This window comes from Lineus longissimus, chromosome 16 (assembly GCF_910592395.1).
Source record: "Lineus longissimus chromosome 16, tnLinLong1.2, whole genome shotgun sequence".
Lineage (NCBI taxonomy): Eukaryota > Metazoa > Nemertea > Pilidiophora > Heteronemertea > Lineidae > Lineus > Lineus longissimus.
In genome coordinates, this window is record NC_088323.1 from 12,425,093 (window position 1) to 12,442,259 (window position 17,167).

Below are 17,167 nucleotides of genomic sequence, written 5' to 3' on the forward strand. Positions count from 1 at the left end.
AAGGATTTTGAGAGTTTTATTACGGCTGAACTTGAGGAAAAAATTAGAAATGGAGCAATCACTGTGCTCGGTAAGGTTGGGGAATGTGAACTTCCACACATAGTTATGCCGCTCACTGTTGAACCAAGCAAACCACGTTTATGCCATGATGAGAGATTTTTAAATATGTGGATTAAGGATTCCCCTTTCTGTTTAGAGAATTTACGTGATATGCACCGGGTCATCGGTAAGGATGCCAAGATGGTATCGTCTGACGAGAAGTCAGGGTATAATCATATTCGTTTGTCGGCAGAGTCTCGAAAGTTCTTCGGGATTCAGTTTGGGGGGTACATTATGGTGTATAATACCCTTCCATTTGGATGGAAGGCGGCCCCGTATATTCACCAGACAGTAGGCATGGTGCCAACGCTGTATCTGCGTAGTTTTGGTATTTGCACTACGCAGTATATAGATGATAGATTTGCAGCGGAGGCAATTAGCCAAAGTACAGGCAAGCTGGTAATTAACATAGATCTTACTAGGTATGCATTAATACAGTTGTTGGATCGGTTAGGATATTTCTTCGCACTACACAAGAGCAGTTTGTTGGGGGTGACATCATTGAGACACCTGGGCTTTATTGTGGACTCTGAAAAGCAGGCTTATTTATTACCCCAGGATAAAAAAGACAGTTTCATAGCTTTGAGACAAAGTATATTGGAGCGGGAGACGGTAGATGTGAGAACGCTTTGGTACTCGTTGTACCTGCAGCGAAATTATATACAAGGGAGATTAATAGGGCTATATCGTTTTGCCTACAACATGATAGACAAGTGCAGCTTTATCCCGGGTTAGTGGAGGAGATTAAACATTGGGAGTTTATTGATTCATGGAGTGGTTTTCTATCATGGAAATTAGAGTGTCATAAGCAGGTGATGTTGGCGACAGATGCGTCTCTGTTTAAATTCGGTGTGAAGATGTTGTCAGGGTATATGCCCGGTACCTCGTTTTCAGATTTTTGGAGAGAGGGGGATAATAGACCGATACATTTAAAGGAGGCAGATGCTATTTGCTGTGCTCTTCAGTCGATTGGGTCTCAGATTGCGGGTCATAGGGTAGATGTGTTTACGGACAGTAAAGTTGTAGTGGCAGCATGGGAAAATCAGGGAGTGAGAGACAGAGCACTGAGTGATATGGTGAAAAAGTTGTTTCAGCTTGTGTATGGCTTCTGTGTTGATTTGAGGTTGTATTACATTCCGTCTGGGGACAATCCTGCTGATGCTCCATCAAGAAAGTTGTGTATGTCAGATGTAACGTTGTCTGGTAAATCATGGCACACGGTTCAGCGGTTATTTGGCCCTCATACGTTGGATTTAATGGCGTTAGACAGTAACGTCATGAAAGATGCGGATTCACGGCCTTTGCATCATTTCACTCCAGGGCCAAGCCCAAACTCAGCAGGAGTTAATTTGTTCGCTCAAAACATTATGTCATGCGAGAATCCATACGTTTTTCCACCATACCCCTTGATTTTGCCAGTTCTGACTTTCTTGATGGAACAGAAGATAGCAGGCTATACACTGGTGGCTCCTGGACTGCAAAATTCCCCTATTTGGGCTCCAGTTATACGAATGTACACAAAGTCGTCTGTTTGTCTGGGCTATATAGGACAGAAGGGGGTAATTTTGCTGCCATCGAAGAGAGGATTTATTTTGGATACCAACGGGTTAAAACATGCCTTGTATGTTTATAGGTTATCCTTTCAATAGAGTGTTAACAAGTTTAAAAAATTTGGCATTTGTACATTCCAGGTTATTAGCAATGTAAGAGGACCACAGGTTAATATAGCGGCTATTGAAAACAGGATTTCATACCTTAATACAGTTTGGCAAGGTTCAGATAAGTATAAGAGACAGTGTAGTGTGAAGAAGTCATTGTTACTCTTTTATGATGAGCTGCCGTATAAGCCATCTTTGAGTACGTGTCATCCGGTAGATGTGTTAAAGTTTTTAGTTTATAAGGATACTGTTCGGAAAACTAAAATCCATAATATACAATGTCCCTATTTGGGGAATAAGCGTGAGATAAGGTGTTCTTGTCCACTTAGATTGGCTGCTGCGACAGCTAAAAATTTAGCTCAAAAATTGGTGGACGTTTTTGAGCTAGAAGGTAGAGGCAGGGAATGGAACATAAAAACAAATAGTGGAAATCCTGCATCATCACTGGTGGTTGAGAATTATTGCAAACAAATAGCCTTAGAACAGGCTCAAGCTCATGTTTTACCATCTCAGGCTAAGCCACTTTTCTTGAGTAAGCTTACGCAGCTGGCGAAATATATTGATAACCAGTTTGGTAGGCCGGATCTGTCATTGAGACAGAGGTTTGTGTTGATAAGGGACCAGGCATTTTTCAAACTTCTTTACTTTGCCGGAGACAGAGCGACTGATTTATCTAGAGTTCCTTCACAGGAGGTGAAAAGATTGTCGGATGACTTAGGCATGTTATTTTGCCATACCATTACGAAGACAATAAGGGGTGGAAATTCAACTGTAAATCAATTTGTTGTTAAGAGATGTGAAGATAAGCAGATATGTCCAATAGCAGGCTTGGAACGGTATATCCGTTGGTGTAAATCAAAGGGTGTTAACCTAGCATATGGATATTTATTTAGGGTGGTAGACGAGTCGGGTAGAGTCTTGGACGACAATGTTACATATTCTGTAATGTATTTGAGATTCAGAGAGTATTTGGTAACCTTGGGAATTTACCAGGGTGAAACCCCACATAGTCTCCGTGCGGGATGCTCAGTACTTCTCGGTCTGTCAGGATCAGTCAAAAATGAACGGCAAATGATGGACCATGTCGGTTGGGCGACTCAAGAGTCCGCTTCGTATTATAGTAGAGTAGAAAAGGTTAGGGATGCGGCTGTCGTTGCCGGACGTTTGGCGGATTCGACTACTAATTCGGACAATTTTGAGAAAGTGTTCTATGAATGTGTGCCAGATAGCTTATCAAATGCGTTTGGTTAAAATGTGTATGGAGGAGAGTGATACCTATATTGTAAGATATCCATTTTTGGCATCAAATATGGGTATAGGGCAGAGGTCAGAATTTAAAGGCCATATATCAAGGTTTGAAAACATGCTTGATACTCATGAAATATGTTGAGGGTTAAAAAAACAAGATCCCAGACATTAAAAAAATTCTAATAATAAAGTCATTATTTAGTTATTTCAATTTTCAAGTTTAAACTATTTGAATTTCCCACCACACACAACTTTAGATTAGTTCCACATGTGGCCGCTAGGGATTTTTTTGATGACGTAGATCAGGTCAGTCAGAACAAAGCAAGATGGCTACCGCATACAGTTCAGAGAGTGAGAGCAGTGAATTTGAGGATGTTTTGGTCGATACAGAAGGATATTTAAACGTTGAGCCATACATGTTCGAGCCATTAATATCAATAGATCATAATGAGAGTGATCATTCGGACGAAAGTGATTAGAATTTGTGGTTAATCAATTTGCATGGCAGACCTGCCGATATAGCAAAGAAGACATTGATAGACGGTTGCAGATCCATAACATGTATGATTTTGAACAGACTAATGTTGCACAATATTGTTTCGCCTCGTCAGTGTTGTATCGCCAGTTATGTCATGACGCTGAACTACTATTGAAAAGTGACGGTATTATGCACAATCATCTTGACGTGACGATATAATGCCGTGCAACGTTAGATAGGCTTAGATGTCAGATGACAATAATCTGTCATTGACAGTGGCTGTCACTGACACTGACCTGTGTCGCTTTCACCATGCTAATTGCATTTGGTTTTCTGTATTGTATAAAGTGTTATGTACACTTTTGAAATCGTCTTACAGCAGAAAATGGCAAAAAACCTTGATATATGGCCTTTAAGTATTATCAGGGTTCTGCTGGTATCCCTGTGTTAAGTTGATTATAGGGCGTAATATGCGCAATAAAGTAATATATTATACGTTAAGACGTTTTTGTTTTTTTGTTTTTTTTGGTTTCGGTTTTTTTGTTTTTTTTTTTTCCTTTTCTGCATTGTTTTCGGACAAAGTGTTGGGAAGTATTGGGGAGTAAGTATTGGGGGTGGGAAAAAGGGGAACAGTGTACTGGGATGTATACATTGGTGAATATTACAACATGCTGGTTTTCCTCCCCAATACTTCTGTGTCAAAGAGTCATGAGAAGCAAGTAGTGCTGCTGGTGATGAGGTAACATCACTAGCGACACTACACGGCGAATACCATGACTCGTCCATTTTATCTTGCGTGACGTAGAAGATGGAAGAGAGATGTTGGAGTGATGAGAAAATATATTAAACATCGGTAAAGACTCGGGGGTGTATGGCAAGTGGTTCCCCTCCCCGCCCACCCTTCCTGAGTAAGCGGTTGTATCCTTTCATGCTCTTTGACACATGCTGGTTTTCCTCCCCAATACTTCTGTGTCAAAGAGTCATGAGAAGCAAGTAGTGCTGCTGGTGATGAGGTAATAGCAGACCACAAAAACACAAACTGGAATTCCCGGTCAACCTGACTCCAGTAATCATACACATCACATCTATCCACGAGGAGCTACACAAATTTGGCACAGAGGTTTGAGGTTCTTAGTATTATGGTATGTATTCCGAAGGATTGTGGCGGAATGTACCGAATCATACAGCTAATCATAGTTAGGCTTATGTTTCCGAGTCTCAGCCAACCAATCAAGATCGTTGTAGTATCCGGTCATCCTAAACAGCGTCCACCAGTGCCCACCAGCGTTCACCAGGTTTAAAGTCGGTATAAAGTCATCAAAATAAAATTTTGTGGCCATAAACGTAATACGTACACCATAAAAAACACATTTCCTGAAAATGTCATGCTTATTTCGTTTATGACCATTAGATTTTACTTTGATGGCTTTAATGTATGTATATGTGTTTAAACCTGGTGGACGCTGTTTAGTATGACCCGATTTGTTTACGTGACTGCACTTTTCCGCCAATAAACAAGACGAAAGTCGTTGCAAAATCGTTCCGAATATCGGACAAGCATGCAAGAGCCACCAATTTCGTAAAATCTCTCCATTATCGCCTGGAGCGATTTTTTGGGCGAAATCGAAGAATAGGCGCGATTGTGGGCGAATTTCGCATCTGTCATACCGCCGATTTCATACTTTCGCCTCACATTCGCCGGTCGATTTTTGGACAGATTTCGCAGGGGAAATACTGTAGGGTGAATTTCGCCGGCGAATATCGTGTGCGGACTTTGGACGTGATCCCTAACGGCAGCAACAATGAAAGAAGATGAAAACGCCCACCGATTTTTAGACAAAAAACATTGTCCGTTGATAAACTTTGTTCCATTTGTTATCTCAGTGGTTTCGTATATTTGCATTGGATCCAGACACGATACATCTTTAACTGGCGCCCCCTATTGACCTGCAACCTCCGATCAATCATGTTCTGTTCTTCCTCCAGTCCTGCCGTCGTGAACAAATTCCGTAATTCATCTGAAACATATAAATTTATCAGCTTTCCTCAGAATAAAGGAATGTGATACGATTTAGGTGTAGTTATGCATAAGATATCATAATCTTTCATCATCAGACAACCAATCAATTCTCCAGCTTACTGGAACAGGAATTTGAACCTTCCAATCATTTATTGGCTAATGACAAGCCTTGTTACTCAATCCTGGCCTCTGCGTAAAATAAATTGGATATGCGTCTACTGATTGGCTAATAATGGACAAGAATCAAAGAAACCATTGCTTTGCACCCATTAGCCTCACTTGCAAGGTGCATGGGTGGAAAGATCAGTGACACTGACATAGTGGTTTAAGGAATTGATACCGAACTGGAGGTATTGGTCGTCTCACCAAAACCGCGAGGGTGGAGCTAAAATGTAGACCAAACTCGAGGCCCAAGTGGTTGTGGTTGCCTAACCATAACCGCTGAATTCAAAACAAGGCTTCATTGGTGCATAGTGCATTTACACTGTAATGTACGGTTCATTCTAACCCAGTTATTTTAGAATAGAACAATATGCTCTGATTAGGAGACCATATATTCAACTCAAGGAAGGATCACGACAGTTTCGTTTCTGTGTACTTGAGCAAGACACCTGTACATGCAACACTACATTGCTTTCTGTCAAGCTCGGAGCGACATGCAACTTGTTTCGTCATGGCGGGTCACATATGGCCAAGAGAGCAGACATCATACATGTATATGAACATGTTCAGAGGGTGAATGTATCAGATATTCAACTCTAAAGGACAAGCATTGTGTTTAACTAATGAATACTAACCTTGTGTGAAAAAGTAGACTCTGGTGCCATCTCCCCGCGCATAGAAGTTATCAGACAAGCAGCGCCCCTCTTTGAACCGTAGCTGTGCCATATCGTAGAGACCGTAATCACGGAAAAGGATTTTGCCGCCTGGTTTCAGGAATGTGGCAAGCTTTGTTACAACATACTGCATCCTATTAGAGAAAAATAAAATAAGAACAATTGGGTGCACCTCGACACATAAATCCAAAATTATCTGGGGGACGGGGGGGCACCTCTTCTTATGAATTTGGTGCACTGAGAGCATTCGCCCCCACTTGCTGTGACCACATTGTTTAGAGGGTTAAATGTTCTGCTACCCTGGCACCAATTGGAAGTGTGAGGTACACTATGCGTGTGTGGCGGTATTTCTGGTCCACCATATATCTGCTGTATTAACAAAGTCAACACGTTTTGCAGTTCTTCCATCTCTTCATCAAAATCGTTTTTACTCGAAAAGCACTTCACGGTAGTTCCTTTTCCAGAGCAGTGCAAGAGACACTGAAAAACTGCAATCTCCATTGACAATGGGGGACACTTTTAAATCTTGACGTTTTGAGCATAGGTACCCTAAGGTTCCTGAGAAGAGGAACTGGGTGTCATGTATGTGTAGGTCAGGGATCTTACCTGTCCGGCTTGATGGCTGACAATACAAATATCAGCACAATGACATCAAGGCTCTTCTCAGGGAATGGAAAGGTTTCATCTTCGGTCACGTCGTAGACAAATGCATGGCATCTTGTCACGTCATAGTCTCGATGGTTCTAAAATTCAAAAACTACCAGTAACTCTCAAGTAATAACACAACCAGCACTAAATCGTTAACGTCAGATAATTTTTACTGAATATTTTCCTGATTAACCTGTGAACCCCAGATGAGGAGGCGGAGAGATCATTACTGTGATTTTAAATTCCTTAACCATGACAATTCCTTCACCAAGCTCTGCACAAAACTCAAGAATTTCTCCAGGTTACTTCCAGGTCATGTACGTGTACATACTGAACTTCCAGGGGTACTGCCTCCGTTACCTTCACCCATACCACTGAGGAAATACGTGTAATTTTTCTGTTTATCGCGCGCCTCACTTTACAGTGCACCTCACCTAAATTTGAGCTGATTCTGCCATATGCAGTGTAAAATTTCTCTATGCGATAAACAAAGTAGCATATGGTGAACCCGTTTTTTCATCAAACAGACCACACTGCGCTGTTAATATGAGCTGGATTTCAAAATAATTTCACAGGGTTTGTCCTTTTAATCTTCCCTAGACACTGCGTCAGTTTCAACGCAGAACAATTGTGGTTTTTGAATGAGACACAAAAATGCTACACTTGCAGAGATATCAGACCGCTGATCAAGCAATAGCGATGGCCAGTGGCCTCGAGCTGCATGTTACTTGTAACCATTGTGTCTACAGCAATGCTGTTTATGAGTAAGTTAGCCAATCAACTTCAGCTTGAAATAGATTGGATACAAATGCATGCTGTACTTTTGAAGGGTTTGACACGAGTTGTCTGTAAAGGTTAGCAAGGTCAATACATTGAGGGTCAAGATGATAGTACAGGTATGTTCCTTTTACCAATCTGTCTGTCACTCAGCTTGCTGTTTGTATAATAATCACAATTATGGCAATAATTATGATTGGGGAAAACAGTGGATGCAGAAATCACAAGTCTTGATGACCAAACAAACAAAGACAGGAAAAGATTGAAAGCCATACAGTTTCAATTTCAAGAATAATCCTGCAGTTGACGTGAATAGCAGGTCATGCCCTTCTACAATAGTTATTCACCAGCACTTGGTCACAACCTCTCTAAATATGCCAAACGCATTGGGAATAATTACATGTAGTTTCATCCTAATAGTATAAATGGCGACACTTTCAAATAGTTTCGACCGTTCAGTTAAAAGTTAGCTCCACTGTTCATTATTGGTATTCACTGTTAGCACATAGCAGCGCTGGCCGAAAAATGACTGCTGTGCGCGCGCTAAAGGGTTTAAAGTCGTGTTTTTCCAGAAATTCCAGAAACTCAAGGTTTATTTGTGTAACCACTGGCATCACAACCCACATACCTTAACAATGTCCACAGCAACACCAGAGAAATCACAACAATACACGAACAACCCTGGGTCACTGCAAGTTGAAATGAAGAATACTGATCACGTAGTAGGCTAATGGCAATACATACAGAAATGATTCAATGGTACATAATGCAACATTTACCGAAAACCCCCAAGTTGATAAAAATCTCCAATCAGAGTCTACTGTCAGACTCTAGGTTGAAATGAGTTGTCACTGGCACTTGCATGACTAAACTGCTGCAACTGTACTGTACATCCTCAAAGATCATATAAAACCCTGGTGGTATAAATTTACCTAAATTTTTCTTGCACAGATCTTAATTCACATACATACCATACCAGTGGTTTGATTATAACTAGAGTTATTTTCTAAAGATAGATGATGCCAAAAGTTAATGCGTGTGTTTGAATACAGAGTATAGCAAGCCGTCATATACATCTTTACATGTAAGTCTACATGTATACATGTATCTTAAATGTCATCCTTTAACACCTTCAACGTCTTCAGACCCCCAGAAAAAAAGTATAAGAGATGGCTGCATAAGGTCTTTTGCAGTAACTTCTCCAAGAAAAGGTCTTCTCATGCTGACTTAATACCAGCAGTGAATGTCAATCTGAAGTCTCCTTCTTTCATGAATCAATGCAGTTATGTTCGCTACACTCCTTTACTATATTATATTTTTTGGTTGACAAATGACCAAAATGTGCACAGTTTGGTCTTTTTAGTTCCTACCTATTGCCCTGAAAATGGCGATGGCGTAATTCTTTAGTAAAGTCTACGAGGGGGGATTTGGGCCACGTAGATACTGTGAAGATGTTGAGATGTTGAGATATAGACTGTTTTCTCACACTTTTATTTGTAACGTCAATGTTTCCTCCTGGCTTAATTCTCTGGTCGTTCTCAATGTAATGATCATAATTCTAGGCACACACATATAATACTTGAAAACCTCGAATACAAGGAATGAGGCCTCGCCCCAAATCATTACAATGGTTTTGGATGGGGATGGGCCAATAAGTCAGGTATTATTCTTTTATCAATAACATGGGCCAATCGAGTCGCATGTGTAATCACACTCTGATCTTGGCTGACATCACATTGACAGTAAAAACGAAAGCAACATCACTGGTTATAGTGGGTTAATAAAAGAGACCCATTGTGTCGTTTCTTTAGAATTGATATTGAGGTTTTAGAATTCCTCCTCCATTGTAATGATTGGGGGCGGAGCCTCATTCCTTGTATTCGAGGTTTTAGAGTATAGTCTGGATGAAATGAGACCACTCAAATTAGTTGGTCATATGCTGAAGGGATCATTAATCAAGCTTGCGTATTGTCGTTTGATGTTGATGGCCTCAGTTGATAATTTCCTTTCAGCTGTGGTAGCTGTGTTAACATTGTCCCAATCAATTTTGTGGTCTGTGTGGTAGCAACAACTGAACAACAACCACCAATTTTTCTCACTTGAACAAGACCTTTTTAAAGAGAATGCCAAGAAACAGACCACCAGTTTGATTCAACAGGCCAAAATTACAATAGATTTCGGATCAAACCCATTCATCAGTGTTTAATTTGTGAAGGATTTTTTCGCTAACCGGGCCTGACCATCTATAGGTGCTAACAGGCTTTTGTCCTGGGTCAGCCATTCTTTTCACTACACCTGAATGGAATACAGGCGATAGCCGCTGGGCAACAGTTACGACATCTAACGCATCATCAAATGAGAAATGACACAACACTCCTGTTTACCAGTCCTGCCCCGTCACTTCATTGAAATTTTAGGCCAATCATAAAAGGTGGGAGGAGCAAGTTTCAGAGGAGGCGGGTAGACCTAATGACCTCAAAGAAGAGTATTTTCAGTGAACTCGATCTCTGACGACTTTCTTGCTCAAGGAAAATCGACTACATGATGATAAAATATCTGAAAAGGGAGGGACAAATTGACTTACTTGTTTGTCTGCAAGACGGGGAAGACTGTATTGCCAGCACCACATCCTATCTGGAGATAAGACAGAAGGAAATTATAATTGAGGTAACTTTAAGATTAAATGGTCAGGAGCCATCGTGCTCGCCGGTTGACCTTTGTCAGAGAGATGTGCCATAGTTACAGATATCAAACAACTACATTATGTCATTTGAAATGTGTGACATAAGTCGTAGTTCCACCTATCATAAAACCCCGTGTTTTTTCAAGACCCGTGTCTTCGCCGTGTGTCAAAAAACCCGGGGGGCACTTACACCTATCAGTGGTGTTAGATAGTGGTTAAAAGCCCCAGCGACAGGTGCGCTGTAGGTAGGGAGCTCTCCTGTGTTTCTTTCCCGTTGGAGGGGAATTTCGCATGCGCAATACCGAGGCAAGTACAACGCGCCATCTGTCGCCGGATCTTAGAACTTGCAATTGCCGGGTCTATTCAGATTCCACCTATCAAAAAACCTGTGTTGAACACGGGTCTAAATTAGCCCCCGATTAGACCCATCGAGCTCGATGGGGCTAATAGACAAGGGGATTTGACACACGGGTCTATTTAGACATGGCAATTCATAAGCGCAAAAGACACGGGGATTTGATAGGTGGAAGTACGACTATAGAAAGATGAGTCTGATTAAATACCTAGTGACATATTACATATGCTCCTGTCTGCTTGAAATATTCATGCCAATCTGACTAATAGTAAACGAATGATATCACTTGACAAGTTTTCGGATTCAACCCCCTTGAAGGCTAAGTGTGAACACATCAGACGAATTTTTATCCCCGAGATCACCTGACCTAGGGGACATATAATCTGAACTAAGTTCATTGTGGTCGAGAAATATTACATATAGTTACTGAGTTGTATGATCATGTTATGCCATTTGGCCTCTGTGACCTTAAGTAGGCCATAAAAGCTGGTATGATATAAGATGAATAATTGCTAGGAGTAGCAGTAACTACGAATTCCCCGTCGCCAAGTCAAGAATTACATCGGACTGAAATTGAGTATTACATCTGACCTAAGGAGCTCATGTGTACAAAGTTTCAAATTCATAAGTCTTTTGGCAGTGAAGAAATGTGCCACGTCTGTGTCCTTGAAAAGTCGATCAAGCCAAAATTCTGGTATTACGATCACAAACCCTCTTGCATATAGGATGAAAATTAGCAGATTTTCAGGACTTGTGGCAATTTTCAGTTATTTCTGATACCGGTCTCCAGAAGCTGAAAAAACAAGAAGGCCATACTTACTTCTAATATCCTGTAAGTAGATCCACTCCCAGGGTAAGCGTACCGTATGGCATCTGTACCAAGGTTTTGGTCCGTTCGCTCTGTCACTGTCGCAATTCCTTTATTACCCGGTATTTTCTCCCCAGCTCCAGAACTAGTGTCGTCATCCGATACATGCATTTTCTCCCCAGCTCCAGTAATGGTGTCTTCAGCTGGTATTTTCTCCCCAGCTCCAGTAATGGTGTCTTCAGCTGGCATTTTCTCCCCAGCTCCAGTAATGGTGTCTTCAGCTGGTATTTTCTCCCCAGCTCCAGTAATGGTGTCTTCAGCTGGCATTTTCTCCCCAGCTCCAGTAATCGTGTCTTCAGCTGGTATTTTCTCCCCAGCTCCAGTAATCGTGTCTTCAGCTGGTATTTTCTGAGAGCTCAAAATAGCGGATAACTCATCATTCCCACACTCCGGAACACCATCTTCTGGTTTACGCACAGGTACTCCATCTAATGACACATTCGAAGCAAGTTCAGCAAATTCTGTGAAAAGCCAGTGACGGTCCTTGAAGAATCTGTTTTGATGGATCTGGTAGAATGTGTCCCAATGTTTGTCCGCTTCATTTGCTATCTTTTCTGGAATCATCAAAATGATCTAACTGAATTTCAAACAGAATACATATAAATTTATACAGAATGAAATTTCCAGGGCCATCGTGCTCACCTCTCTCACAGTCAGTCTGTGATAAAAAGATTTACCAATGACCAAGCCCTTAGTTTTCAATTTTTTTTATCCACCTGGTGGCCAAACCAGAAATTGAACCAGACCAAAATTTAGTCTGCAAGTACAAGGTTTCATAACATAGGGCTACAAATGTTAATGTACATGTACCAAGTTCAAGTCAATAGATGCATCAAAATACAAAATATCTCACCATCGACCAATTTACACTATTTGAATTGTGACCTTGAAAAGTAGATCAAATCCAAAACATGTGTGATATGTCATCATGTACAGTACAACCTCTCTATTGTGGACACCCATGGGACTGGGCCCAGGTGTCCTTAATAGAGAGGTGTCCTTAATAGGGAGGTTATGCCATAATCGACCAACAGGTGGAGTCCTTCGAGTACTGAAGTATTGAACTCATTTCCATTCAGGAGGGAAGTAGTTTACTGAAGTATTGAACTCATTTCCATTCAGGAGGGAATGTTTTTATTTTTATAGAGAGAATGAAATAAAAATGACAAACAAATATATGGGAACAATTCGTGTTTTATTTCAAACATTATTGTACGTGTTTATTTTACATGGACAGTGTAGAGCCTTAATTAGTTACATTAATTACACTAGACTTTATTAGCACAATGGGACAAACAACTCAAACTGCAATTAATGTCATAACATCATGAACATAGCTTTGCATTCTGTAGTTTAATTAAGCACATGCACTTTTAGGCCCAGCCAGGCATAGGCCTAGGCACTCTGAATAAATTCAATATCATTCAACATCATGTAACAATATTGTACCGGTAGATGATTGCAAAGTTTATGTCTAAAGCACTAATGCCGAAAGAAACTGTCCAATGTTGTCTGCTTAGCATTCCGTTTCGAATCTAAAATGCGTTCTTGTAGTGAGGTCTCAGATTTCAGAATGTTCTGGAACACGTCACCATAGTCCCGATCTAAGCAGAATAGGCGAAGTTGCGATGCATAGTGAAGAGCCATTGCGTTGGAGTTGATCTCGCATTCTGGCTCAGCCGTTTCATTTTAGTCATCGTCAGCGATTTCTGCAGTGCGTACTTGGTCGTCAACAAATGCGTTTGCAGTTGCGGCTGGCGTGCGAAATTCCTCTAAAAGACGCTGCTCGTATCCTTCCATTACGTCATCCGTAACCGCCGTATCACCGTCAAAGCCAATGTAATCCTCGACATCCATAATGTCGTCGATGCCGAAGTGAATCTGAGCCTCTTGGATGAGCTGCGCAAAGGGGAGGTTGTCCTCTGGCTCTTCGTCAATAACATCATCGGTAAAGCCGGACCTGGCAAAACACGCTCTAACCGTTGTGGACTTGACTTCTTTAACTGCGGCCGTCACCCACTCGCATGCATCAAGGACAGACACGCATTTGCTGAGTTTGGAAATGTCCTCCCCTTTGTCCATTCGAAGAAGAACGGCCTGGAGGAGACGGCGTCTGTAGTTCTTCTTGATTGCAGCGATGATTCCTTGGTCGAGAGGCTGAAGCTTGGACGTGGTGTTGGCTGGCAGGAAGATTATCTTGACGTTGGACAGGCTGAAGTATTTTGGGTGTGACGGGGCATTGTCGATGAAGAGCAGGACTCGCTTCCCTGGAGTCGCATTCTGGTGTTGAATGATTTTACCCAACGGCCGAAAATTTCTCCCGTCATCCACGCTTTCTTGTTGTGTTCCCATGCGATTGGCAGGTGGCGCTTGGAAAGATTTCGAAAACATCTCGGGTTGGCCGACTTTCCAATGATGAGAGTCTGTTCAAAATCACCCTCGAGGTTGACGCATAATGACGCTGTGATGCGGTCTTTAGATTTCTTGCCTCCCTTGCGTTCGTCACCCCGTACTCTCAGCGTTTTACAGGGCAAGGCGCGGTAGAATAGGTCAGTTTCGTCCATGTTAAAAATGTCTTTCGGGTCGTAGCCGGCAACAAGTTCAGGCAGTTTCTTCTTCCATTCATCAACCATATTGTCGTCGACGCTCTCACTTTCACCGCAAATTGTCGCTTGGTTTATGTTGTGCCGGGTCTTCCACTTTTCTAGCCAACCATTCGATGCCTTGAAGTCTTTCTTGTCTAAACCAAGGGCGATCTGTCTGGCTCTCTCTTGGATCATCGGTCCGGATACTGGGAGGCTGTGGGACCTTGCTTGCTGGAACCATTTCCAAGTCAGATCGTCAACATCTTGCAACTCTGATGACACCTTGAGCCTCTTCCTCTCTGTTGGTGCATTTTCTTCATATGCATCGAGATATTCGGCCTTCCTCTTCAAGATTGTCGAAACTTGGGTCTTCCCGATGTCAAACATCTCAGCAAGTTGACGACAAGACTTCCCCTCGCTGTCCTTGGCCTTTATCAACTTGATCTTGTCTTGCAGTTGAAGTTCCCGCCTTGCTGTTCTTGGTTTGCTCTGTGTCGGCATCTTGCGTTGAAATCTCGAACTTGTAAACTGATCGGTGTTGCGTTGAATGACGTGACTTCTTTGGTATTCGGAGAATGAATGATTTCTAGAGTAAAATGCGCCCTTTTTATTGCAAAATCTCAACAGTACGCCATGATGTGTGAAAAAACCGTGCAATTTTAGTTCATCGGCCACCTTTGATCAACAATTAATATTTTTTAAATTTCTCTACTCACGCATATTCGCCGCAGCATTGACAACACGGCGTGGATTTGTGAGTGTCGCTGACACTATCAGGTGACAATGAGTGAAAAGCTGAGAAGATGACTAAACAAATGCCGCGGCTTGATTAGGATACAAAAGCAAGGTGTCATGGGGTAATTACCTTGATTAATTGCGCAAACATCTCACCTCTCAGGCCTATCTGATTATCCAAGCGCACACAGGAAGCCATTGATTTTGCCGACTGTCCGTAATTGGGAGGGAATCGGGCCAAAAAATGACCGTCGCCCTGTCCGCAATTCGGAATAGAGAGGTGTCCGCCCTACAGAGGTTTTTGTTATTGGAAATGACTTAGTAAAAATCGGGACTGGGCGGAGGTGTCCGTAAAGTAGAGGTGTCCGCCTGGCAGAGGTGTCCGCAGGGGGAGGTTGTACTGTATTGTCATAACATGTTCCAGTGATAAAAAACTTGGTGATGATCGACCACTTGTCTTGTCTTAGTCAGGGAGATATAGAACTTTTTGCATTTTAACCCTATAACACCTGGAGGCGCCCTATGGCGCCCGCCGCCAATCACCTGGAGGCGCCCTATGACGCCCGCACACCCATATTCAAATTTCGCACGCTTAGCTACCGATCTCCTTCAGAGCGCCGCCTATTATTAATCTATGAAACTTAAGCTTTGAAATGCCCGGATGAACAATGGTGGTTGCTGTAGAAGTTTTTTAGATATTTGACGATTAAGTTTTTGTTTTTCTTCAAGCCAGTAAATTCAGGTTGGACATTTGAATTGCTGAAATTGATCGTTTGTTTGATTCCGATTTGGATGTACCCTATCTAATAGGGAATTTCATCCTCTTTTAAATAAACGGGACTTATAATACATTATTTGGAAGTTCACCTATGTCATTTTGTAAAAAACTGGACCCATCGCAAAAAATTTTATTTCCAGGTAAAATCACGTCAGGGCCTAGGGGAATAAGCACTTGCACTGGCAGTGGCTCTAGATGTAAAATACTTATAGGGTTAAGTTTCAGCTACCTCCTGGCAAAATCAGCAGAATTCAAACTGAGCCGAAATTTGGGTTTCCCAGGTGTGATTTCTTTGAGGAACCTTGTGTACCATTTTTCAAGATAGGTCCAGCAGTTACAAAACATGCCTTGCAGACGGACAATGGCAATGGATGACGTTGGATGCTGTGCCATAAGATAAGCTCACCTTTCAGGAGATGAGCTAAAAAGTTTCATCTTCAGATCCAGTCTTCAAACAGAGTGGCCACTGATCTGATTCTGTATGTTTCAAACACTGGAAAACATTTTTATGGTAATGAAATGTCCTTTGGACATTGTGTTCACCTGGGAATCATTTAGTGGTAGATGAAATGGAGGTTCAATTGACTTTAAGATATGACAAAACGTGGCACTATCGATGACACTTTTAGAATTTGACCTATGTGAACTTGAAACTAAGTCTTAGGCCACAATTGACCCAAATTGGGTTTGCGTGTATATGCCCAATTGGAGTCTCCATATAAAATTTGAAGAATCTGTGACAAATACATGTAGTTGATACATGTAGATGTAGAAGTGCCACCTTTGGTGATATTTTAGAGTTTGGTTTTTTCTGACCTCGGAAACTAGGTCAAGGTAAAAATGTTATAAGCACTATGTTAAAGCTTGATCATATCAATCAATAATGTACATTTGAAGAACACACAGTGAGGGTTTCTTTAGAATATATGACTGACATAAGGTTTTATGACCTGACCTACTTATACTTGAAAAGCAGGTCACATTTACCAGAGTTTTCGCTAACGTACAGATGCCCAATAGGTATATTTAAAGCGTAAAGTTACCATCATGCCAAATTTCGGCCATCTAGCCCTTGTGGTTACGAAAAGTGCTAAATATTCTGCTTTATATTTTTACCTTGCTTCTCTTCTGACATCAAAACTGTTGAATTCAATGCAACTTTCGATTTTGCCTCCGCTTCTTGCTCTTCATCCCAGACAACATTGTCCCTGGAAATGGTAAAAACACGGGCTAAAAAAGCCACTTTTCATTTTGATAAACATACCAAATCTTATTCAGAACAATTATGTAGTGTGAAGGCCGAAATACTCGTAACACGAGGGGACTTGGAACGTTACGAAAAACAGAAGTGAACACGTCGATTCCTCAATGGCAAATGCGCAGATCCAAACGAACCTAC

General features: G+C 41.6%; 1 protein-coding gene across 1 annotated transcript in view; it reads right to left on the bottom strand.

The window, feature by feature from the left end:
* The window catches only part of LOC135500169 (tRNA N(3)-methylcytidine methyltransferase METTL2-like), a 51,649-nt gene that overhangs the window by 33,142 nt on the left and 1,340 nt on the right, over positions 1 to 17,167 (bottom strand). The window contains exons 2-8 of the mRNA XM_064791416.1: positions 16,885 to 16,976; positions 11,623 to 12,224; positions 10,349 to 10,398; positions 8,393 to 8,453; positions 6,946 to 7,082; positions 6,301 to 6,473; positions 5,310 to 5,501 (exon numbers count right to left, since the gene is read on the bottom strand). Coding sequence (XP_064647486.1) covers positions 5,359 to 5,501; positions 6,301 to 6,473; positions 6,946 to 7,082; positions 8,393 to 8,453; positions 10,349 to 10,398; positions 11,623 to 12,224; positions 16,885 to 16,976 — 1,258 coding nt within the window. The 3' untranslated portion in view covers positions 5,310 to 5,358. The remainder of the gene's footprint in view (positions 1 to 5,309; positions 5,502 to 6,300; positions 6,474 to 6,945; positions 7,083 to 8,392; positions 8,454 to 10,348; positions 10,399 to 11,622; positions 12,225 to 16,884; positions 16,977 to 17,167) is intronic.